The sequence below is a fragment of the Geotrypetes seraphini genome, chromosome 4 (assembly GCF_902459505.1).
Source record: "Geotrypetes seraphini chromosome 4, aGeoSer1.1, whole genome shotgun sequence".
Classification (NCBI taxonomy): domain Eukaryota; kingdom Metazoa; phylum Chordata; class Amphibia; order Gymnophiona; family Dermophiidae; genus Geotrypetes; species Geotrypetes seraphini.
The window spans coordinates 7,459,896-7,483,787 of record NC_047087.1 but is presented as its reverse complement, the minus strand read 5'-3'; the positions used below and the strand labels follow the sequence as shown (position 1 = coordinate 7,483,787).

Here is a 23,892-nt window from a genome sequence, read left to right as displayed (position 1 = left end):
AGAAGTTTTGCTTCAACTCTTTGCGCTGAGTGAACCCTTGTTCTTGCCTTCTAGTGCTCGCGGTTTTGAGTTTATTTCTCTTATCGTGTGTTCTATTCTGTCGTTTCATTGTTTTTTCAAAAAAAAAAAAAAATTTTTTTTCCATAGATTCGACCGGATCGGCCGTGTGGCTGGGGCTCCACAGCTTCGATCTAGCGGCGGAGCTCTTTCGGCCTATGTCCCAGCCTATTACCGGTTTTAAAAAGTGTATCAAGTGCCAGTGCGCAATTTCGCTGACGGACCCACATCGACGCTGTTTACAGTGTCTCGGGCCTCAACATCTTCCGAAATCGTGCCGGCCTTGTTCCACTCTAACAGCATGTACTTTCAAGCGTCGCTGTTTCCTGTGAGAGTCGATGTTTGCTATGGAGGCTTCCAAGGAGCCTTCGGCTTCGACCAGCGCTTCGCCTTTGACGTCGGCATCTGCTCCTGCTGCATCGGGTCTTTTGAAACCGGCTTCCTTCGTTCCGGTTTCGACCCCGCCTCCTGCTCCGGTGCCTTCTTCGGTCTCCTCAGGTCAGGTGACTCCGCAGACCATTCCCCCGGTGGTTCTTAAGGTGCCTAAGGCTTCTAAGGCTAAGCACTCGGCTGCCCAGGACCGCGAAGACCGTGCAGGGGGTCCCACTTCGGATGCGGTCGCTCATGGAAGCCCACTTCCTCGAGCTCATGACTACCATGGGGCCCAAATGGCTTGCCACAATCCAGCATGGGCATGTGGAACCTCCTCGTGGGGTCGAGCCGCCCCCTCCTCCTCCGCCTCGCCGCTCGCTCTCACTGCTAGGCGAGGAGGTTCGGCGTTTGGCTGCAAGTTCATCGAGGAGTGCTTTGCTTAGTGAGCTGCAGCCTCTGGAACCCATCCCCGCCTCAGACAGAGACAATTGGGATTTGCCTCCGAGGAGCCGAAGCCCTGTGCGTCATCAGGAGGATTTCTTCCTGAGCCCCTTGCCTGCCAAGCCATCTCCCGACCCGTGGCATGCTGCTCGAGAGGCGTCGACCCGACCTCCTCTTCGCTCTACGGCCTCCAGCCCCATCTACTCGTTGGAGGCCTCTGCGGAGCCATCTTCGCATCGTCGTTCCAGATCTCCTTCGAGACGGAGTGCGGGGCGCCGCTCCAGGCATTCTACCGTCTTGCCTCAGCAGAAGCTTCCTCGTATGGTGTATTCATCTTCGGAAGTCTCGCCTCCTCCGGGCCCAGAGTTCGAGGATACCATCAGATCGTTCTCTCCTTGTAGATCCCATGTCTCCTTGGATTAGGAGGCCTCGACTTCATCGAGTCCGTCTCGGCATCCTATGTTGGCGGTCCAGCTGTCTTTTTCATCTTTTCTGCGGCAGATGGCGGATGATCTTGACATCACCTTGGACTCGGGTTCCCGCTACTCCAAGGAGTACCTGGATACCATGCATCTGCCTCATCCTCCTGCTGAGTCTCTTCGCCTGCCTCTACACAAGCTCCTCGACCAGACATTCATGCGCTGTTTTGAAACACCGTACTCCATTCCTGCCATTCCTGGCAAACCGGATGCCAGGTATCGCACAGTGCACCATAAGGGGTTTGAGGGCTTCCAACTCTCCCATCAATCCCTGTTGGTCGAGTCCTCCCTTAAGCGATCTCATCCGTCCCAGGTATATGCCTCGGTACCCCCGGGTCGAGAGGGGAGGACCATGGATAAGTTCGGGAGGCGCATCTACCAGAACTCGATGATGGCTTCCCGAGTTCTCAATTACACCTTCCATTTTGCCACCTATTTGGAGTTCTTCCTTCCAGTGCTTCGGAAGTTTATGCCTTACATCGACTCTCAAGCTCGTTTTGAATACGAGGAGGTTGTCGCCTCGCTGTCCCAGCTGCGTCTTCAATTGATGCAATCCTCATATGATGCGTTTGAGCTCTCGGCACGGGCTGCCGCCTGTTCCGTGGCCATGCGTCGCTTGGCATGGCTTCGGACCATTGATATGGATCCGAACCTCTAGGACAGGCTTGCCAACGTCCCGTGTGCAGGTGCGGATTTGTTTGATGAGTCCATCGAGACGGTGACAAAAAAGCTGTCGGACCATGAGAAGTCATTCCAGTCCATCCTTCGTCCAAAGCCTAAACCTACTCAGTCTCGATCTTCTCGACCACCCTTGATATACCAAAGGCGTTACACTCTCAGGCAGGCTCCTGCTGCGAGGCAACCGGCGAAGAGACAGCCTCCGCAGAAGTCTCAACAAAAACCTCAGCCTTCTGCTGTTCCCAAGGCTCCTCAGCCTTTTTGACTCTCTTGTCGGGAGCATAACCAACACCGTTCTGCTATCCCCTGTCTTTCCAATTGGGGGTCGCCTCCATCATTTTTACCATCGATGGATGGCTATAACCACCGACCTTTGGGTCCTTACCATCGTCAGGGAAGGATATTCTCTTCAGTTCCATCGGGTCCCCCCGGACCATCCTCCAAGAGAGTATCCTTCCAACTTGACCCAGACCGCCCTTCTTCTTCAGGAAGCTCAGGCTTTGCTCCGGCTTCGGGCCGTCGAGCTGGTCCCTGTGGACCAACACAACCGGGGGTTCTACTCCCGGTACTTCCTTGTTCCGAAGAAGACAGGCGACCTGCGTTCTATTCTGGACCTCAGGGTGCTCAACAAGTTCCTGGTCAAGGAGAGATTTCGCATGCTGACCCTAGCTTCTCTCTACCCCCTCCTCGAGCAGAACGACTGGTTATGCTCTCTGGATCTAAAAGAGGCCTACACTCACATTCATCCGGCCTCTCGCAAATTCCTCAGATTTCGGGTGGGACATCTTCATCTGCAGTATCGAGTGCTCCCTTTCGGCCTGTCCTCGTCTCCCAGAGTTTTCACCAAGTGTCTGGTGGTGGTGGCCGCTGCACTCTGGAACCATGGTCTTCAGGTGTTTTCCTACCTCGACGACTGGCTCATCAAAGCTGCCTCGGTTCCAGGGGTCATCTCGGCGACCCAAAGAACTATTTGGTTCCTGCAGAGTCTGGGGTTCGAGATCAACTTCCCAAAATCTCATCTGCAACCTACCCAGTCTCTTCCCTTCATCGGGGCGGTTATGGATACTATCCAACTCAGAGCATTCCTTCCTCCACAGCGCCTGGAAGCTCTTCTTCATCTCTGTCAGTCAGTGTCTTCTCGCCAGTCCATCTCAGCGAGACACATGATAGTTCTCCTGGGCCACATGGCCTCTACGGTTTATGCGACTCCTTTTGCCAGACTTCACCTCAGAATTCCTCAGTGGACCCTAGCTTCTCAATGGACACAGGTGTCAGATCCTTTGACTTGTCACATCCTGGTCACTCCTGCTCTTCAGCAGTCTCTACGTTGGTGGATGATCTCTTCCAATCTATCCAGAGGTTTGCTGTTTCACACTCCTCCCCACCAGAAGGTTCTCACGACCGATTCCTCGACCTATGCATGGGGGGCTCATCTGGACGGTCTTCGCACTCAAGGCTTCTGGACCAGTGCGGACCAGCTGTGCCATATCAATCTTCTGGAACTCAGGGCAATTTTCAATGCTCTTCAAGCTTTTCAACATCTGCTTCACAACCTGGTGGTCCTCATTCGCACGGACAATCAGGTCGGCATGTATTATGTCAACAAGCAGGGGGGCACGGGATCGGCCTTCCTCTGTCAGGAAGCTTTCAGAGTCTGGGATTGGGCGATTCGCCATAACACCTTCCTCAAAGCTGTCTACATTCAGGGGGCGGACAATGCCTTGGCGGACAACTTAAGTCGTCTCCTCCAGCCTCACGAATGGGCCCTCCATTCCAAACCCCTTCATCAGATCTTCTCTCAGTGGGGGACGCCTCAGATAGACATCTTTGCGGCTCCCCACAACTTCAAACTGCCTCAATTCTGCTCCAGGATCTACACTCCTCATGATGCCTTTCTTCTGAACTGGAGGAATCTCTTTCTGTATGCGTTTCCTCCGTTTCCTCTCATTCAAAAGACTCTGGCCAAGCTGAAGTCCGACCATGCCACCATGATTCTGATAGCTCCTCGGTGGCCCAGACAGCCTTGGTACTTCCTTCTACTTCAACTCAGCAGCAGGGAGCCATTCCTTCTTCCAGTGTTTCCTTCACTGCTTACTCAGCATCAAGGATCTCTGCTCCATCCCAACCTGCAGTCTCTCCACCTGACAGCTTGGTTCCTCTCAACGTAACTCCTCTCCAGTTTTCCAAAGCGGTGAGGGATGTGTTGGAGGCTTCTCGGAATCCTGCTACTAGACAATGCTACTCCCAAAAATGGACTAGATTTTCTACCTGGTGTGTTTCTAATCGTAAGGAGCCTCAACGAGCCTCCCTATCTTCTGTGTTGGACTATCTTCTGCACCTATCTCATTCTGGCCACAAGTCTACATCGATACGAGTCCATCTGAGTGCAATTGCGGCTTTCCATCAGCCTCTGCAAGGGAAACCTCTCTCTGCTCATCCTGTGGTTTCCAGATTTATGAAAGGACTTTTCCATGTCAATCCTCCTCTCAAACCTCCTCCAGTGGTTTGGGACCTCAATGTTGTCCTTTCTCACCTTATGAAGCCTCCTTTTGAGCCTCTCAACAAGGCTCCGCTGAAGTTTCTCACTTGGAAAGTGGTTTTTCTTGTTGCCCTCACTTCTGTTCGCCGAGTCAGTGAGCTTCAGGCCTTAGTGACGGATCCGCCTTTCACAGTATTCCATCATGACAAGGTGGTCCTCCGCACTCATTTGAAATTCCTGCCTAAAGTGGTCTCTGAATTTCATCTCAACCAATCCATAGTTCTTCCTGTGTTTTTTCCAAAGCCTCATTCTCATCCTGGAGAATCAGCTCTTCACACTCTGGACTGTAAACGTGCTTTGGCTTTCTACCTGGATCGCACCAAACCACACAGAACTGCTCCTCAACTTTTCGCCTCCTTTGATCCGAACAAGTTGGGACGCCCTGTCTCGAAGCGTACCATCTCCAACTGGATGGCGGCTTGCATCTCTTTCTGCTATGCCCAGGCTGGATTACCCCTTCCCTGTAAAGTCACAGCCCATAAGGTCAGAGCAATGGTGGCCTCTGTAGCCTTCCTCAGATCGACACCGATTGAGATTTATAAGGCTGCCACTTGATCCTCGGTTCATACCTTCACTTCTCATTATTGTCTGGATACTTTCTCCAGACGGGATGGACAGTTTGGCCAAACAGTATTGCAAAATTTATTCTCCTAAATTGCCAACTCAACCATCCCATTGGGGTTAGCTTGGAGGTCACCCACTAGTGAGAATACCTGCCTGCTTGTCCTGGGATAAAGCAATGTTACTTACCGTAACAGTTGTTATCCAGGGACAGCAGGCAGCTATTCTCACTTCCCACCCACCTCCCCTGGGTTGGCTTCTCTGCTAGCTATCTGAACTGAGGAGACATGCCCGGTGCATCGGGTGGGAAGGCACTCGTGCATGCACAGTGCGGGCATCTCGAAACTTCTGAAGTTTCTTCAAGCAAGTATGCTTGTGAGACGTCCGCATCGGGGCTCTGTCGGATGACATCACCCACTAGTGAGAATAGCTGCCTGCTGTCCCTGGATAACAACTGTTACGGTAAGTAACATTGCTTTATATTAATATGTTTACTCTTCTAATTAAATATTGCCTATGTTCAACTTAAAAAAAATTAAGAAAACTTTGACAAATGACATGTATGAACATCAAATATTTAACATACAAGGAAATGAAATATCAGTGAATTGGAGTTCCTGTCAAGATTTAGAATGGAATAATTATATCAAATTATATAACAAGTACACTAAATCATATTGTGTTTTGGACTATTGTCCCCCAGAAATTATGAAAGCAGCTCCATTAGATTTTAAACTAAATTTGCTTGAAGTATTTGATTTTTTAATTAAAAAAATGGAAAATTCCTTATTAATAATGGTCATATTATAATAGCTCCAATTCAAAAAAATCGTAAAGAATCATTAGCTTTAGTAACTAGCTATAGATCAGTAGCATCCATTCCATTTTTTGTAAAAATCATGGTAGGATTGGTACATACCCAACTGATGGAATATCTTGATCAGTTCTCTCTTCTACATGAAACTCAATCTGGTTTTAGACTTTTGTTTAGCACTCAGTAATTGCGGCCATTTTGGATAATTTATGTTTCTTGTTTACTAGGGGCCTTAATGCCCTGATTATGCAATTTGATATGAGTTTTTCCTTTGACTTAGTGGACTACGGGAAACTGTTACAATGCTTGGATGGTATCAGAGGAGAGGTGTTAGACTGGTTTCGAGATTTCCTTATGTCCTGCACTTATCAAGTACATTTTAACTACGATCTCTCTGATACTTGGAGCAATCCATCTGGCGTTCCGCAGGGGTCACTATTATCCCCATTGCTTTTAACATTTATATGTCATCATTAGGTGCGCAATTGTCCCAGCTGGGGATAAAATTATTTAGTTTCGCAGATGACTTTGATCATCATCCCATTCGTTACCTCTCTCTCTGAAGTTATTCCTAAGGCAACAGAAGTACTACATTTGATGGAGCAATGGATGACTGAATTTAGACTGAAGCTTAATTCAAAACAAAATTTATCCCAGGACAAGCAGGCAGCATATTCTCACATGTGGGTGACGTCATCTACGGAGCCCCGACGCAGACAGCTTTTTCAAGCAAACTTGATTGAAGATTCAAGTTTGCTGTGCTGCACCACATATGTGTGCCTTCTTGCTCCACTAGAGGGCGCATCCCCTCCTCGTGGTCTCCAGTTCTTTCGTTTCCACGGAGCCAGAAAGTCCTGTTTTTGGTCTCTGCCCGAAAGTGCCTTCTAGCACCGCGGCTTTATTGTTTTTATCAGTGAGTCGCTGTGCGTGTATTGTTTCTTTGTTCCTGTGCGAGTTCGCGTTTTTTTCGGTGCCCGGGGGCTCCCGGGTTGTCCTGGCCGCGGCCTGATTTTTTGCTTCTTTTGTCCCGGCCCTTAACCGGTTTTAAAAAGTGCACCCGGTGTGATCGGCTGCTGTCAATCACTGATCCCCCATCGGTGGTGCATCTTGTGTCTGGGGGTTGATCATCCGATGGAGTCCTGTCCCCGGTGTACTACATTTCAGCATCGTGCTCTTTGCCGCTGTCGGGCCCGCATGGCGGACCTTTTCGCGGTAGACCAGCCCTCGGTCTCAGTCTGGACGTCGGCCTCGGGGACCTCGGCCCCGCCTCGACTGACTTCGGCCCTAAAGACCTCGGTCTCGTCATCGAAAGCCTCGGCTCCGGGTAAGTTCCCTCTTCCTCCAGCAGGTTCCACACCAGCGAAGAAGCCATCCTCGGGGACACCGGCCGGGCTTGGTGGGAACTCCTTGCCTGTAGCCCCGGCGAAGCCCTCGAAGTCTTTGGGGCGTGCCTCCACCGCACGGGAATACTGTGTGTCGAGTTCGCCCTCGGTGGAGTGCACTACGGCTTAGGACATGCCCTCGATGCTGTCTGTGCCAGTTTTCAGGACATGCTCCGGGCGATGATCTCCTCGGAGTTGTCCGCGGCGTTGGCCCATCTCACTCCGGCTCCGACCTCGCGTGCACCGGATCAGCCTGAGCCTCGCGTCGAGGTACCTCGGGGCAAGGTGCGCCGATCCAGGCGTCTCTCTTCCTCTTCAAAGTCCTCGCCTCGGGACGTTCCTTGCCCCCGGGGCGCCGTGGGGCGAAGCGCCAGTCGAAACCCGCTCTGACCTTGTTCCGGAAGTTGGCCAAGCGTGCCCGGGATTCCCCTCCGAGGCGCATCTGTTCTCAAACGGCTCGCGCCGTGGGACTGCTGCGGGTTTCCGGGTTCTCTCTCACTAACCCACAGTTGTTGCTGACTCCCCCATGGACTGGGGCTCCGGGCCGGGGCTCCAGGCTTTCGACGAAGGAGTCCGGGGACAGATCCCCGACCCGTCATCGGTCGGTGCCTCATACCCCGGGGTCGTCCCCGAGGGGCTCCTCAAGACGACGTAGGTCCTCGACCCCGGTGCGCTCTTTGAGTGCCTCCTGGGGCTCGGAGCGTGGTGCCGAGAGGGAGCCTCGATATTCTCGGGAGGCTTCTCCCTCTTTTTCGGTGGCAGGGCGGTCCCGTTCGGAGACACCCCCCGAGGGCAGGGGAGCGGCTCGTCTGTCCTTCAAGAGGTTTGTGCAGGACATGGGGCGGGCGCTTAACCTGGACCTCCAATCTGATTCCCGGTACACCAAAGAATATCTGGAGAAATTGGACATGCTGTCTCCGCCTCATGAGTCGCTCAGGCTCCCGCTGAACCCGGTGCTCCGGCAGGCTTTCATTCGCAACTTGGAGACCCCGTATTCAGTCACTGCGGTTCCTTCGAAGATGGAGTCCAAGTACCGGACGGTCCCCTGCCTCGGGTTCGAGCGGGCTCAACTGTCTCATCAGTCTTTACTCGTTGAGTCTTCGCTCAAAAAATCTCATCCATCCCATGTCTCGGCAGCGGTCCCGCCGGGTAGGGAGGGTAGGACTCTTGACAAATTTGGACGCAGGCTGTATCAGAATTCCATGATGGCCTCTAGGGTGTTGAACTATTCGTTCACCTTTACCTCCTACCTTAAACATCTGGTGCGGTTGTTGCCTGCGTTCCAGGCTGACTTGCCTTCCTCTCGCCAGGTGGCGTTTGGGCAGCTGATTGAGGATCTGTCCCATCTGCGGCTTCATCTGTTCCATGCGGCGTATGACGCTTTTGAGCTTTCGTCCCGCATCTCCGCTTTTGCGGTGACCATGCGCCGGTTGGCGTGGTTGTGGCTGGTCGACATGGATCCTAATCTCCAGGATCGCCTGGCCAACCTGCCCTGTGTGGGGAACGAACTGTTTGACGACTCCTTAGAGGCTGCTACTAAGCGCCTTTCGGAGCATGAAAAATCTTTTGCTTCCCTGGTGAGACCAAAGGTGAAGCTGACTCCGTCGAGGCCATATCGGGCCCCTCCCAGGCGGTACCCGCAGAAGACGACCCCGGCGTTCTCGCGGCTGCCGCCGAGGCATTAGCAGGCGTACCCTCGGGCTTTCCCCAAATCTCAGTCGCCTGCCACTGTCAAGCCTTCCCCGTCTTTTTGACGGTTCGGGCGGATGGGGGCGGGCCCCCTCCGCGCTGGTGTCGGGCCTCCTTTCCATCGGGGGCCGCCTCAGAGCATTCTACCCCCGTTGGGCGACTATCACGTCGGACGCATGGGTCCAAGGCGTGATTGCCTCCGGATACTCTCTGAACTTCCGGGAGGTCCCTCCCGATAGCCCACCAAGCGCGTGTCCTTCCAATCAGGCGCAGTTATCCCTCCTTCTTTCGGAGGCTCAGGCTCTTCTTCACCTGCGGGTGGTGGAGGTAGTCCCGTCTTGTAAACAGGGGCGGGGGTTTTACTCCTGCTACTTCTTAGTTCCGAAGAAGACCGGGGACCTGCGCCCGATTCTGGACTTGAGACGCCTCAACAAATTCCTTGTGCGGGAAAAGTTCCAGATGCTTTCCCTTCCGGTTCTTTATTCCTTGCTGGACGAGGGGGACTGGTTCTGCTCCCTCGATTTGAAGGAGGCCTACACACATGTTCCGGTGCACCCTGCTTATCGCTGGTCCTTCGGTTTCAGGTGGGGGACCTACATCTGCAGTACAGGGTCCTTCCGTTTGGTCTGGCTTCGTCCCCGAGGGTGTTCACGAAGTGCCTTGTGGTGGTGGTGGCGGCCCTGCGGTCGCGGGGTCTGCAGGTGTTCCCCTACCTGGACGACTGGTTGATCAAAGCACTGTCGAGGGAAGGGGTTATCTCAGCGACCTGACAGACTATTATATTTCTTCAGAGTCTGGGGTTCGAAGTAAACTTCCCCAAATCCCAGTTGTGCCCCTTGCAATCTCTACAATTCATTGGGGCCGTGCTGGACACGGTTCGTCATCGGTCGTTCCTCCCTCCTCCTCGACTGGGAGCGCTTGTCCATATGAGCAGGCAGGTTTCTCTGCTGTCCTCGGTCTCGGCGAAGCGCATGATGATTCTCTTGGGCCACATGGCCTCCACCGTCCATGTCACGCTGTTTGCCCAGTTGCACCTGCGGATCCCTCAGTGGACGTTGGCCTCTCAGTGGCGTCAGGACTGGGACCCGGTCTCCAGTCCTGTTATGGTGACTCCCTCTTTGAGACGCTCGCTCCATTGGTGGACCAACTTTTCCAATCTTTCCAGGGGTTTGCTCTTTCTCGCCCCTCCGCACCACAAGGTCCTCACCACGGACTCTTCCAAGTACGCTTGGGGGGCTTATCTGGACGGCCTATGGACTCAGGGTCTGTGGTCGACGGAAGACCGTCGCTATCACATCAACCTGTTGGAGCTTCGGGCCATTTATTTGGCCGCTGTGGCTTTCCGCCATCTGCTTCAGGATCGTGTGGTCCTAGTCCACACAGACAATCAGGTGGCGATGTATTATGTAAACAAGCAGGGAGGCACGGGGTCCTGGTCCCTGTGTCGGGAGGCTCTTCGGCTTTGGGAGTGGGCGATTCACCACAACATATTTCTGCATGCGGTTTACATACAGGGGGAGCGGAACTGTCTTGCGGACAGGCTGAGCCACCTCCTGCAACCGCACGAGTGGTCTCTTCATTCCCAGGTCTTGCGCCAGGTGTTCGAGCGGTGGGGGACTCCTTAGATAGATCTGTTCGCTTCTCCCCTCAATCACAAACTGCCTCTCTTCTGTTCCCGGATGTTCTCCCCGAATCGTCTCGAGGCAGATGCCTTCCTCCTCGCTTGGGAGGGGAAGTTCCTTTACGCATTTCCGCCGTTTCCTCTGATCTTGAGGACGCTAGTGCATCTCAAGTGTATGCATGCCACTCTGATCCTGGTTGCTCCTCGGTGGCCTCGGCAGCTGTGGTTCTCCCTGCTTCTTCAACTCAGTGTCAGGGAGCCTCTTCTTCTACCTGTTTTTCCCTCTCTGCTGTCTCAGAGTCAGGGTTCTCTGTTGCATCCCAATCTGCAGTCTCTACATCTGACGGCTTGGTACCTTTCCACCTGACTTCTCTTCAGTTATCTCAGTCAGTCAAGGAGGTTTTGTAAGCTTCTCGTAAGGTTTTGACTAGACTCTGCTATTCTCAAAAGTGGACGAGATTCTCTTCCTGGTGCTCGTCACATCATCTGGAACCCTTGTCGGTTCCTGTGTCCTCGGTTCTGGAATATTTACTTCATTTGTCTCAGTCTGGTCTTAAGACAAATTCTATTAGAGTGCACCTTAGTGCGATTGCTGCCTTTCATCGGCAGCTTGATGGGAAGTCCCTTTCTCTCCATACCTTGGTATCTCGCTTCATGAAGGGTCTCTTGAATGTCCATCCTCCTCTCAAGCCTCCCCCGGTGGTTTGGGATCTCAATGTAGTTCTGGCTCAATGTAGTTCTGGCTCCGTTTGAGCCCATGGATAAATCTCATCTGAAGTTCCTCACTTGGAAGGTGATCTTCCTGCTTGCGCTCACTTCTGCTCGAAGAGTTAGTGAGCTGCAGGCATTGGTAGCGGACCCGCCTTTTACTGTATTCCATCATGACAAGGTGGTTCTCCGCACTCATCCCAAGTTTTTGCCCAAGATGGTGTCTGATTTTCATCTCAATCAGTCCATTGGTCTTCCGGTGTTTTTTCCCAAGCCCCATTCTCATCTTGGGGAGGTGGTGCTTCACACTCTTGACTGTAAGAGGGCGTTGGCTTTTTATCTTCAACGCACTCAGTCTCATCGGAAGGTTCCTCAATTGTTTTTGTCCTTTGTTCCTAATCGGTTGGGACGTCCTGTTTCCAAGCGCACCTTGTCCAACTGGTTGGCGGCTTGTATTTCCTTTTGCTACGCTCAGGCTGGTTTCGCGCTGCATGGTCGGGTTACGGGGCATAAGGTCAGAGCGATGGCGGCTTCTGTCGCTTTCCTCAGGTCAACGCCTATTGAGGAGATTTGCAAAGCTGCCACTTGGTCTTCGGTTCACACTTTCACCTCACACTACTGCCTGGATACTCTGTCCAAGAGCGACGGTCAGTTTGGCCAGTCGGTTTTGCGTAATCTGTTTTCTTGAATTGTCAACTTCCCTCTGTCCCTTTTTGGTTAGCTTGGAGGTCACCCACATGTGAGAATATGCTGCCTGGGATAAAGCACAGTTACTTACCGTAACAGGTGTTATCCAGGGACAGCAGGCAGATATTCTCACAACCCTCCCGCCTCCCCAAGTTTGGCTTCTTGGCTGGTTATATGAACTGGAGACCACGAGGAGGGGATGCATGCTTGGTGCAGCACAGCAAACTTGAATCGTCAATCAAGTTTGCTTGAAAAAGCTGTCCGCGTCGGTGCTCCGTAGATGACGTCACCCACATTGTGAGAATATCTGCCTGCTGTCCCTGGATAACACCTGTTATGGTAAGTAACTGTGCTTTTTTGAAGCTTCGTCACACCCGCTTGATATTAAAACATCACTGTACACCTAATTCATTCTATTTATATTACAGTGGTACCTCAGTTTACGAGTGCACCGGTTTGCGAGTGTTTTGCAAGACGAGCAAAACATTTACAAAATCGGCACCTCGGAAACCGAGCATGGCTCGATTTACGAGCCGCCCCCCCTGCGATCCGGCACCCTCCCCCCCGCGTTTGGGCACCCCCCCCTCCCCCGGCTGCTTACTGTCATCTGGGCAACAGCACTGGCATGTCCTGTGCGTTGTGCCGGTGCCCAAAGATCGGCCTCCTCTTCTTGCTGGGCCTTGAGCATCTGCGTATGCTCAAGGCCTGCGAGTTCATGGAGAGAACGTGCACAGGACATGCCGGTGCCAGTGCCCAGATGACAGTAAGCAGCGGCGGAGGGGTGCCTGATCGCGGGGGGGGGGGGGGGGTGCCGGATCGTGGGGGGAAGAGGGTGCCGGATCGCAGGGGGGGCCTTCGGGGGGAGCAATGCCGGTTCTCGTGGGGGGGGGGGTGGAATAGAGCAGCGCCGCTGGCCTCGGAGGGGTGGGAACGTATCAAAGCGAGTTTCCATTATTTCCTATGGGAAACTCGCTTTGATAAACGAGCATTTTGGATTACGAGCATGCTCCTGGAATGAATTATGCTCGTAATCCAAGGTACCACTGTATATATATTTTGTAGGAATGACAAAAATATGTATGCAAATATTATTATTAATTTAATTGTAATGAATATCTCTTTGTATCTTATTCTTGTATATTTATTTGATTCCTTCAATAAAATGTTATAAATTAAAAACCAAAAAAAAAACCCATCACTGTGCATCAATAAACTTAATCATCCTATTCAATCTTACTATGAAGGGTTTTGGGTGTAATACGGAACCAGGGTCTAACCAAGAAGGACCAGGTTGTCTCTTTGGTTAGAAAGGGTTTTTTTACTCTGGAAGCTTCAGTCCACAGGACAAGCAGGCAGCATATTCTCACAAATGGGTGACGTCACCGACAGAGCCCCAGTACGGACCACTTTAAAAGTGCATCTCCACTTTAAGTCTTTAGAAAGGCGAATGCCTTCCCGCCCGACGTAGGGCGCGCGGTCCCTCAGTTTCTTAGTTTCCGCAGAGCCAAGAAGTTGCTTCATCAACGGCTGTTGATATTTTTTCACTGCCTTCCTGCTCACACAGCTTATTTTTTTACTTTTTAGTCAGTTTTTGTTTTATTTCTTGTTTTCTTTCTTTCTTATAGTTTAAAAAAATATTATTTTACTTTTTCGCTTTCGCGAGTTCGGCCTGGCGGGGCCTGTTTCCGTCCTTGTGTTTTGACTTTTGACTTTGCCAAGGCCATTTTTCCCTCCATGTCCTGTCCTCTTGATGGGTTTTAAGAAGTGTGGATGGTGTGCTCGCCCTATTTCCATCACAGATCCGCATCGCTGGTGCCTCCAGTGTTTGGAGCCTGAGCATAAGGCGGAATCGTGCACTCGTTGTTTCTCACTCCAGAAAAGGACCCTTAAAAATCACCTTATTCAACAGCGTCTCCTCTTCGGTTCCGCTATGGAAGGTGATTAGACACCAGCGCCGACGTCAGGGACCGCACCAAAATCGACATCGCAACACCCAACTTCGATGGATTCATTTTCGGTGTCGCATGCAGTGGGTAAGCCGGCTAAGAAGCCTTCCCCCCCCCCACCACCACTTCGGGCTCCCAGGTCACTTCAGCAGTGAGTTAAGTCCTGCAGACCTCGAGGAGACCCAAGAAACGATCGGCTCCTATATCGGTAAGTGCCTCGACATCGGCCTCCTCATTGGCCGGAGTGCAGATCGGCACCAACAAAAAATCCAGCGGTACCGGTGCCTGACCTCAGGCAGCAAATTCAACAACTGCTGCGAGAGGAGTTAAGGGAGAAGTTACAGCTCTTACTCCTGTTTTGGCGATACCAGCTCCTCCGGTCTGAGTCTTCCATATCGGCACCGAAAGTTGCAGCCTTGGTGTCGACATTGCAAAAATCTTCCTCGTCTGAGTTGGCAAAACGCTTGATGTCTGAGACAGCTCGGCACTGTTCTTCTTCCCAAACATCTCCCAAGACAATGTCAGTCAAATCGGGTAAAGCTTTGAGGAAGATGAAACATACGGAATCGACACCGAGACTCTGACCTTTGGAGTGATTCTGAAGAGCCTGATCTGTCTGATGAGGATGTCTCTTCAGATGAAAACTCTCAGCTTCCATCTTCTCAAGAACCTTCTCAACGAATGGATAAGTCTTCTTTTTCAAAATTTTTGTAAGACATGGCAGAGATGCTTTCTATACCTCTTGAAGCTGACTCAAAATAATCTAAACATCTTTTGGATGCATTAGATTATGAGTAGCCACCTAAGGAGTTTCTTTGGCTTCCCCTTCATGACATCTTGCAGGAGACCTTTTTACAAGAACTTAGAAACTCCTTTGACCATCCCTGTGGCTCCTCACAAGCTGGATTTGCTATAAAGGGTGGTACCCATTCCGGGCTTTGACAAGTCTCAGCTCCCCCATGAGTCTCTCCTGGTGGAGTCCACACTTAAAAAATCTGCTGGAGCCAGTGTCTATGCTTCTGTACCTCCTGGCAGAGAGGGTAAGGCAATGGATCGTTTTGGCAAACGATTATATCAGTATGCCATGCTTGCCAACCGGTCTGGTAACTATGCATTCCATTTCTCCTTGTATCTCGAGCATTTAGTTACCCAAGTGGCCACTTTTCAGAAGTACTTACCTGATCGCAAATTACCTGCTTTTCAAAATTACATTTCTGACTTGCTACAGCTGCGCAAATACATCTATCTATGACACTTTTGAGTTAACATCTTGTGCTGCAGCTATGTCTGCGGCAGAGCGACGCCTAGCCTGGCTCAAAGTCTTGGAGCTTGATGTTAACCATCAAGATCATCTTGCTAATGCTCCTTGTTTAGGCAATGAACTTTTTGGAGCTTCTTTAGATACAACCAGCCAAAAGTTATCAGCTCACGAAACCAGGTGGGATACTTTGGTTAAAAACAAGAAAAAGCCTCCACCTGTTCGCCCTTTCAGACAACAGTCTTCATATCAGCGTCAAAGCCTATACTGCCACCTCAGTCTCAACCTCGCAGGCAGAGGCAGCAACCCCGTCAATCCCAGCAAAAACAGCAGGCTATTCCACCTAAATCTACACAGCCTTTTTTACCTGTTTTTCAGGAGTATAGCCAATCTCGGCATTTCTCATCCTTTGCCTCAGCCCATCGGAGGTCGTCTTCAGCTTTTCATCAGTCGTTGGGAACTCATCACATCGGACCTATGGGTCCTCGACATCATTTATCAGGGTTACTCTCTCCATTTTCAGACTCTTCCACCAGACAATCCTCCAAGAGAGTCTGCATTGGACCCTGCGCAGTCCTCCCTTCTTCTGCAGGAGGTGCAATCCCTTCTTTTGATGAATGCCATCGAGGAAGTTCCCCTCGATCAGTAGGCCCAGGGATTCTACTCCCGTTAGTTCTTAGTCCTCAATAAGAAAGGAGGACTGAGACCCATCCTGGATCTCAGAGCTCTCAACAAATTTCTAGTCAAGGAGAAATTCAGGATGTTGTCACTCATCCAGCTTTATCCTCTCCTCAATCAGAACGACTGGCTATGCTCCCTAGACCTCAAAGAAGCCTACACACATATCCCGATTCATCCAGCTTCCAGGAAGTACCTCCATTTTCAAATTAATCACTGTCATTACCAATATAAGGTACTTCCCTGTGGCCTGGCATCTTCTCCCAGAGTCTTCACGAAGTGCCTAATTGTGGTGGCCGCCTCTCTGATCACACGGCCTTCAAGTCTATCCTTATCTGGATGACTGGTTGATCAAGGCTGTCTCATCTCAGGAAGTGGTCCAAGCAACATCTCAGACCATCTCTTATCTCCAGATTCTAGGATTTGTTAGTCAAATTCCCCAAATTGCAACTCATTCCGACCCAACGTCTGCAATTCATTGGGGCAATCCTAGACACCACTCTCATGAGAGCGTTTCTTCTCCAGATTGACTTCAGACTCTCATCCATCTCTGTCAGCAATTGCTTCCTCTTCAAACCATCTCTGCCAGACACATGATGGTTCTTCTAGGCCACATGGCTTCAACTGTCCATGTCGCACAATTGGCAAGACTACATCTTCGCACTCCTCAGTGGTCTCTGACTTCCCAGTGGTCTCAAGCGACGGATTGTCTCTCACAATATATATCTGTGACGTCATCTCTTCTGTGGCCGCTTCAATGGTGGATGATCTCCTCAAATCTATCCAGAGGTCTTTTTTTTTCATTTATCCCCTCATCACAAGATCATATGGACAATCTGCAGACTCAGGGGTTTTGGACCACCAGGGAATGGAAATTTCACATCAGTTTCTTAGAACTCAGAGCGATGTTTTATGCCCTCAAGGCTTCATCATCTTCTTTGCCCTCAGGTTCGCCTCCTTTGCATGAACAATCAAGTAGCAATGTACTACATAAACAAGCAAGGAGGCAAGGGCTCTCTCCTGTTGTGTCAGGAAGCTCAAAAAATCTGGACTTGGGCGACAGCTTGCAATCTGTTCTTGAAGGCGGCCTACATTCAACGGTAGAAGAATTCCCTAGCAGACAACCTCAGCAAAATTATTCAACCTCACGAATGGACTCTCAACTCTGCAACTCTCCAGTCCATCTTTGCTCAATGGGCCACTCCTCAAGTGGACTTGTTTGCGGCTCCTCATAATCACAAGCTGCCCCAGTTTTGTTCCAGACTTTACTCGCCTCTTCGTCTGGCAGCAGATGCATTTCTCCTGGATTGGACGGGCCTGTTTCTATATGCATTCCCTCCACTTCCTCTCAGGTTGCAAAACCTTATTCAAGGTCAAGAGGAAAGCAGCCACCATGATTCTGATTGTTCCACGGTGGCCCAGTCTACATTGGTTCTCCTTTCTCCTTCAACTCAGCTCCAGGGAGCTCATGCCTCTTCCAATATTTCCTACTCTGCTCACTCAGAATCAGGACTCACTTCTACATGCCAACCTACAATCTCTACACCCGACAGCTTGGTTTCTCTCGGACTGAATTCATCTGTCTTACATCTTTCTCAGCCTGTTCGTCAAATTCTTGATGCATCCTTGAAACCAGCCACTCAGCAATGTTATCAACAAAAGTGGACTAGATTTTCTTCCTGGTGTCGTCTTCATCATCATGATCCAACAACCTTGGCAGTGGAATTGGTGTTGGATTATCTTCTTCATCTGTCTGACTCTGGTCTCAAGTCTACATCTATCAGAGTCCATCTTGGTGCTATTATGGCTTTTCACATGCCTGTCAAGGGAAAACCTCTCACTGCTCAACCTTTGGTTTCCAGGTTCATGAAGGGGCTTTTCAATGTTAAACCATCACTCAAGCCTCCACCTGTCATCTGGGACCTTAATGTGGTTCTTTCCAGTTTGGTGAAGCCACCATTTGAACCAATGATCATAGCTCATCTCAAGTTTCTTACCTGGAAAGTGGTCTTCCTTATTGCTCTCACCTCTGCCTGGAGGGTCAGTGAGTTACAAGCATTAGTAGCAGATCCACTTTTCACAGTTTTTCATCATCACAAGGTGGTTCTGCGTACACATCAAAGTTTGTTCCAAAAGTTGTCACTGAATTTCATCTCCATTAATCATTTGTTCTACCAGTGTTTTTTTCCTAAACCTCATTCTCATGCTGGAGAAACTGCTTTGCATACTGTGGACTATAAGCGGGCTTTGGCCTACTACATTGACCTGACAAAGCAACAGCAAACATCTCCCCAACTTTACATCTCTTTTGATCCAAACAAGTTGGGGCATCCTGTATCCAAGAGAACGATTTCCAACTGCCTGGCTACCTGCATTTCGTTCTGCTATGCTCAGACTGGACTAGCACTGGAGAGTCGTGTCACAGCCCACAAAGTTAGAGCTATGGCAGCTTCTGTGGCTTTCCTTAGATCTACACCCATTGAGGAAATCTGTAAAGCTGTCACCTGGTCCTCAGTTCATACATTCACTTCTCACTATTGTCTGGAATCTTTCGCCAGACGGGATGGGCACTTCGGCCAATCTGTATTAAATTTATTTTCTTAGGCCAACACTCCCACCATCCCATCTCTGTTAGCTTAGAGGTCACCCATTCGTGAGAATATGCTGCCTGTTTGTCCTGGGATAAAGCTCAGTTACTTACCTTAACAGGTGTTATCCAGGGACAGCAGGCAGATATTCTCACATCCTACCCACCTCCCCGGATTGGCTTCTTAGCTGGCTTATCTTAACTTAGGGACCGCGTGCCCTACGTCAGGCGGGAAGGCACTTTACAAACTTTCTAAAGACTTAAAGTGGAAATGCACTTTTAAAGTGTTCGGTGACGTCACCCTTAAGTGAGAATATCTGCCTGCTGTCCCTGGATAACACCTGTTACAGTAAGTAACTATGCTTTGATGTTTCATCATTTAGAATTTTGGTACAATACCTTATACTAAGTCAACTTGATTACTGTAATATTGCCTATTTAGCAATTTCCCAGAAGAATATGCAGTGATTACAACTGGTGCAAAATGCGTCAGTCAGGCTAATTTGTGGGTTGAAGAAATTCGATCATGTAACTCCTTCCTACCGACTCCTGCATTGGTTGCCGATGGAGGCACATGTGAAGTTTAAGTTTGGATGTTTTTGCTTTAAGGTACTATTTGGTTTAGTCTCTAAATATATAACTTTCAAAACATAAAAGAACAAGAGGGCATTCGGAAAAATTAGAAGGGGATAGATTCAAAACAAATGCTAGGAAGTTTTTCTTTACTCAGCGGGTGGTGGACACCTGGAATGCGCTTCCAGAGGATGTAATAGGGCAGAGTACAGTACTGGGGTTTAAGAAAGGATTGGACAATTTCCTGTTGGAAAAGGGAATAGAGGGGTATAGATAGAGGATTATTACGCAGGTTCTGGACCTGTTGGGCCGCCGCGTGAGCGGACTGCTGGGCACGATGGACCTCAGGTCTGACCCGGCAGAGGCATTGCTTATGTGCTTATGTGACCTTTTCTCTTTCTCAACCAATAGACATAAGAGAAGCTCACACTTGAATTTTGTTTCTCCACCAATTAGAGGATGTAAATTTAAAAAACATCATCAACATCTTTTCTCATATCAGGCAACATTATGGGGTAAAGATCTGGAACAATTACTTATGCTCACTAATACTTATGGAGAATTTAGGAGACACCTAAAAAATATCTGTTCCTGAAGTGCTTAGGTAGCTGATTTGAACAATCTTATTCCACAATAACTGATCTCTAGAGCTGTTAATCACTAGCTTTTACTTTGTTAGTCTTACTGAATTTGTAGCATTTTTAACCATTGTAAACCACATAGAACTTCACATTATCCCAGGACAAGCAGGCAGCATATTCTCGACATGTGGGTGATGTCATCCACAGAGCCCCGTCGTGGACAGCTTTTCAAGCAAACTTGATTGAAAATCTCAAAGTTTGCTAGTGCTGCCCACGCATGCGTGTGCCTTCCTGCTCCACTAGAGGGCGCATCCTTTTCGCCGCGCCACACATTGTGTAGACGGCTTCATCGACTTGTGTATAAGAACTCTCAAGTCCCTTTCCTGGGAGGTCTCTCCAAGTACTGCTCCACATCCTGTACTCGTGCTTGAGATTTTTGATACCGACATGCATCACTTTACACTTATCCACGTTGAACCTCATCTGCCATGTCGATGTTCATTCCTCGAGCCTGATTATATCACGTTGTAGATCTTCGCTATCCCCCTGCGTCTTCACTACTCTGAATAATTTTGTGCCATCCGCAAATTTAATCACCTCGCTCGTCGTATCTATGTCCAGATCATTTATAAAGATATTGAAGAGTACAGGTCCAAGCACTGAGCCCTGCGGCACCCCACTGGTGACGCTCTTCCAGTCTGAGTATTGCCCATTTACTCCCACTCTGTTTCCTATGCGCCAGCCAGTTTTTAATCCACTTGAGTATTTCTCCCTCGATTCCATGACTTGCAATTTTGCGAAGTAGTCGTTCATGGGGAACCTTGTCGAAAGCCTTCTGAAAGTCTAGATATACAATGTAGACCAGGTCGCCCTTGTCTATCTGCTTGCTTACTCCCTCGAAAAAGTGCAGCAAGTTTGTCCCAAGTTCTTGCTCTCCTCCCTCACTCCATTCCGTGTCCCATGTTCATTCTTCTTCCCTCCTTTCTTCTATCCTTTATCCCAGGGATCTCAAAGTCCCTCCTTGAGGGTCGCAATCCAGTCGGGTTTTCAGGATTTCCCTAATGAATATGCATTGAAAGTAGATCTCATGCACATTCATTGGGGAAATCCTGAAAACCTAACTTGATTGCGGCCCTCAAGGAGGGACTTTGAGACCCCTGCTTTATCCTTTCCTTTTGTGTTCCAACGTGACCCTGCTTCCTAACATGACCCTCCTCCTCCCTTCCATGTCCCAACGCACCCATCATTTCCCTTCTGCTCCACAACCCAAATTCGTGCCTCCTGTGTTTATCTCTGACTGGCTCCCTCCTCCCAGCCACACGTCTGCTGGGAAAGCCACAAGCGGTGGCTTCTGCATGCAGTTCACTGTCTTCACAAAGCTGCGATCAGCGGTTCCTGCATGTGGTCCACTGACCTGGAAGCCTTCCCTCTGACGTCTGCATGGGAGTCAAATCAAGCTTGTGTTGTATGCTGTTTTGCAAGACAGCTGTTCTAGGGCTATACCTGCTTTGCTGGTGAGAACAGAGGCGGAAGTGAACTAATAGCACAGGGATGTGATGGTGGAAGATTGACTGGGAGGGTGTGGGGCGGTTATGAAGATACAGAGAAACGAGTAACTTAGGATCTTATGATTAGGGCTTCAGGTTTTCATGTAGCTAAAGGCAACATCATTTTCCTTTCAGCTGTGCTGCCACTCCTGGGAGTATGCTGCGTTAAAATGTTAAATCTACATATTAGGACAACAGAAAATCTTCAAAAAATTACCAAGTGCTTAATTTCTATGAAAGTTCTGCATCGTATGGCCTATTGAATGTAGAATTATAGGAGCATTGAGAGCATACGTGTTGGCACTTGAGCAAGAGCTTGGGTATTTTTTAAAACCATGTTTTCCTTATTTTTGCAGCAATCGCTCAGGACAGAGTTCCAGAATGGGTTGAGTTTGTGGCTTTTTGGCTTCCAAGTGGCAATGGTTTCCTCAATTGTTTTGTCTACTTCTGGATCAACAGGAGCTTTCGGCAAAAATTCCACCAGCTGGGGCGCGAACTTTGCCTTTGGGATGTCCACTGTTCTAGTTCACAGGGTAAGAAAGGTGCCCAGAGGACACCCACAATTAGTGCATTAGTGGACTGTCAGTGCAAGAACATGCTTGTCCTCCCTGAAAGATCATGCAGTGTATCTTCAACATGTGTGTTGCTGCCTCAGGCAACAAAAGTCATGCTATAAATAACTGGATTGAGCTACGTCGGTCACTACTGCAACCAACAGAAGTATTCTGCAGCTTCCTGCTCTTGGGCTAATGTTGTATAAACTTTGAGCCTGGCAATATAGCTGCTTCTATAGGCAAATGACTAATGGATGAAATAAGGATTGGCAAAATTCTTGGCCTAGTCAGTTATTTAAGCTACCTATGTAATAAGAAATGGCACCTTATTGCCAGTGTCTGTAATTTGTACTCTGTACTGTACAAGTTCATGGCTGCTTGTTGCCACAAATTGGTAAAACTTTTGATCTAATCGCCTTCATTCTTGTGTATGTTAAAGATCTATGACTCATTTTTGCTCTTATTTGTAAATGAGATGGTCAATTGCTTTGTCCAGACACCTTTCAATTAAATAGTATGTGGCGTCCAGCGAACCTAGAACAAGGGTGCAGGCCCTGGAACAAGACTAGTAGTTTACAACTTCAGATAAGGAGTGCCGAGGTGCAGGCAGACAGCCTTCTAGGCTTTGCTTATCCATCTAACGTGCGCAAGCAGGTAGTTCACAGATGTGATCATGATTCGGCTATGGAAGACTGGGGAAGGGGTTTGAATGTGGGCTTGGTTGTTTTCAGCAATGGTGAGCTGACTGATTATACTAAAAGCCAAGTGCATTTGATACTTGTCTCCATTTTCTGGTTGTGTGGCTACCAAAACTATTCCTCTTAAGCTGTTCATAGAATGTTTTTAAAAAGGAAAAAGTATATGTGGACAAAGTCTAATTCTGTTCCTAATCAAGGAGGTTTTAAGCCAACTAATTTTACTCCACCCACTGTATCTAATGAAGAGGATTTTTATAGCAGATTTTAAAAGTTCTGTCCACACACAGCCAAATGTTTTTCATGTCCATCGTGTGAAGAGTGGGATCCAATTACGTATTGAAGTAGGATAAGATTACAGGACAGCTGCTTTTCTTTTCCCTTTTTTGTATATTTGTCTGCTTCTGTTAAAAGTGAAATGTAGAGAATGGAATCGGAATATGGGCAGCGTTTGCCAGTGATGTGATCTATTCTCAGGAAAGAAGATTGAGAAGAGTTGCATATTTGTCTTGATGACCATTTGTAACTCGAAATTGAAAACATAGTATCAAGAACTACAATACTTTTAGGGCACTATGAACAGAAAGCTGACTTTCTGCTCAGATCCTGGTTTTGGTATAATAAATGCATTTAAATATATCTTGTGTACATACCAGCCCTGACAGTTAATGGGCTATTTATTTGCACTATATTTAACTTTCTTTACCTTTTTGTGTATGTATGTATATTTGTACCTGAAAAAAAAGATGACAGTTTCCAAAAGAAAATAAAGCTTTGTGCCTTTACTCTATAGGCTTGTTGACAATGGATATGTAAAAGTGCTAGTTTCAGAAAGTACTTGGTCCAAAATTGTTAAAATAGACATCGCCCAAATAGCATACAAAGATAACATGATTATAGTACTTTTATCAGCTGAAAAACTTACATCTGCTAGGCAAGTGTTTCTTAAACTGGTTCTGAGGACACCCCCAGCTAGTTGGGTTTTCAGAATGTCTGGTCTGGAGCTCTGTATCACAAACTATGTGCCTCCTGAGATTTTAGATGTGCTGTGAGACGCTGGGGAGGAGGAGAGGTGCCAGCATTGGCTCCCTGCCTACAGGATGTGTCTCTCCTTGCGAGAGGCACATCCTGAGGCAATCAGCCAGTGCTGGTGCCTCTCCTCTCTGAGCGTTTTCCCCTCTGGCACTCCCCACTGACAGTTCAAGGGCCTTATCACATGTGTGGAGATCAACATGTCTGCACACTTCCAGCCACAACCACTATGTTTAGTCTGCCGCAGCTCAATATAAAGTTTGCAAGACACTGGTCTAGAGGCAAACAGTACCAGTTAATGATGCTGAAATTGGCCTCAAATCCTGTTTCGGCCTAGTTTTGGTTTCACCTGAAAGACCGAGCATGGTTCAGTTTAGACCAAAACTGACCTTGTGATTTGATGGTGCTTTGTC

General features: G+C 49.0%; 1 protein-coding gene across 1 annotated transcript in view; it reads left to right on the top strand.

The window, feature by feature from the left end:
- LOC117358846 (D(4) dopamine receptor-like) overlaps positions 1-23,237 on the top strand; it is a 30,541-nt gene extending 7,304 nt beyond the window's left edge. The window contains exon 2 of the mRNA XM_033940616.1: positions 21,555-23,237. Within this exon, the coding sequence (XP_033796507.1) occupies positions 21,555-21,874 (320 nt within the window). The 3' untranslated portion in view covers positions 21,875-23,237. The remainder of the gene's footprint in view (positions 1-21,554) is intronic.
- Positions 23,238-23,892: the final 655 nt, after the last annotated feature.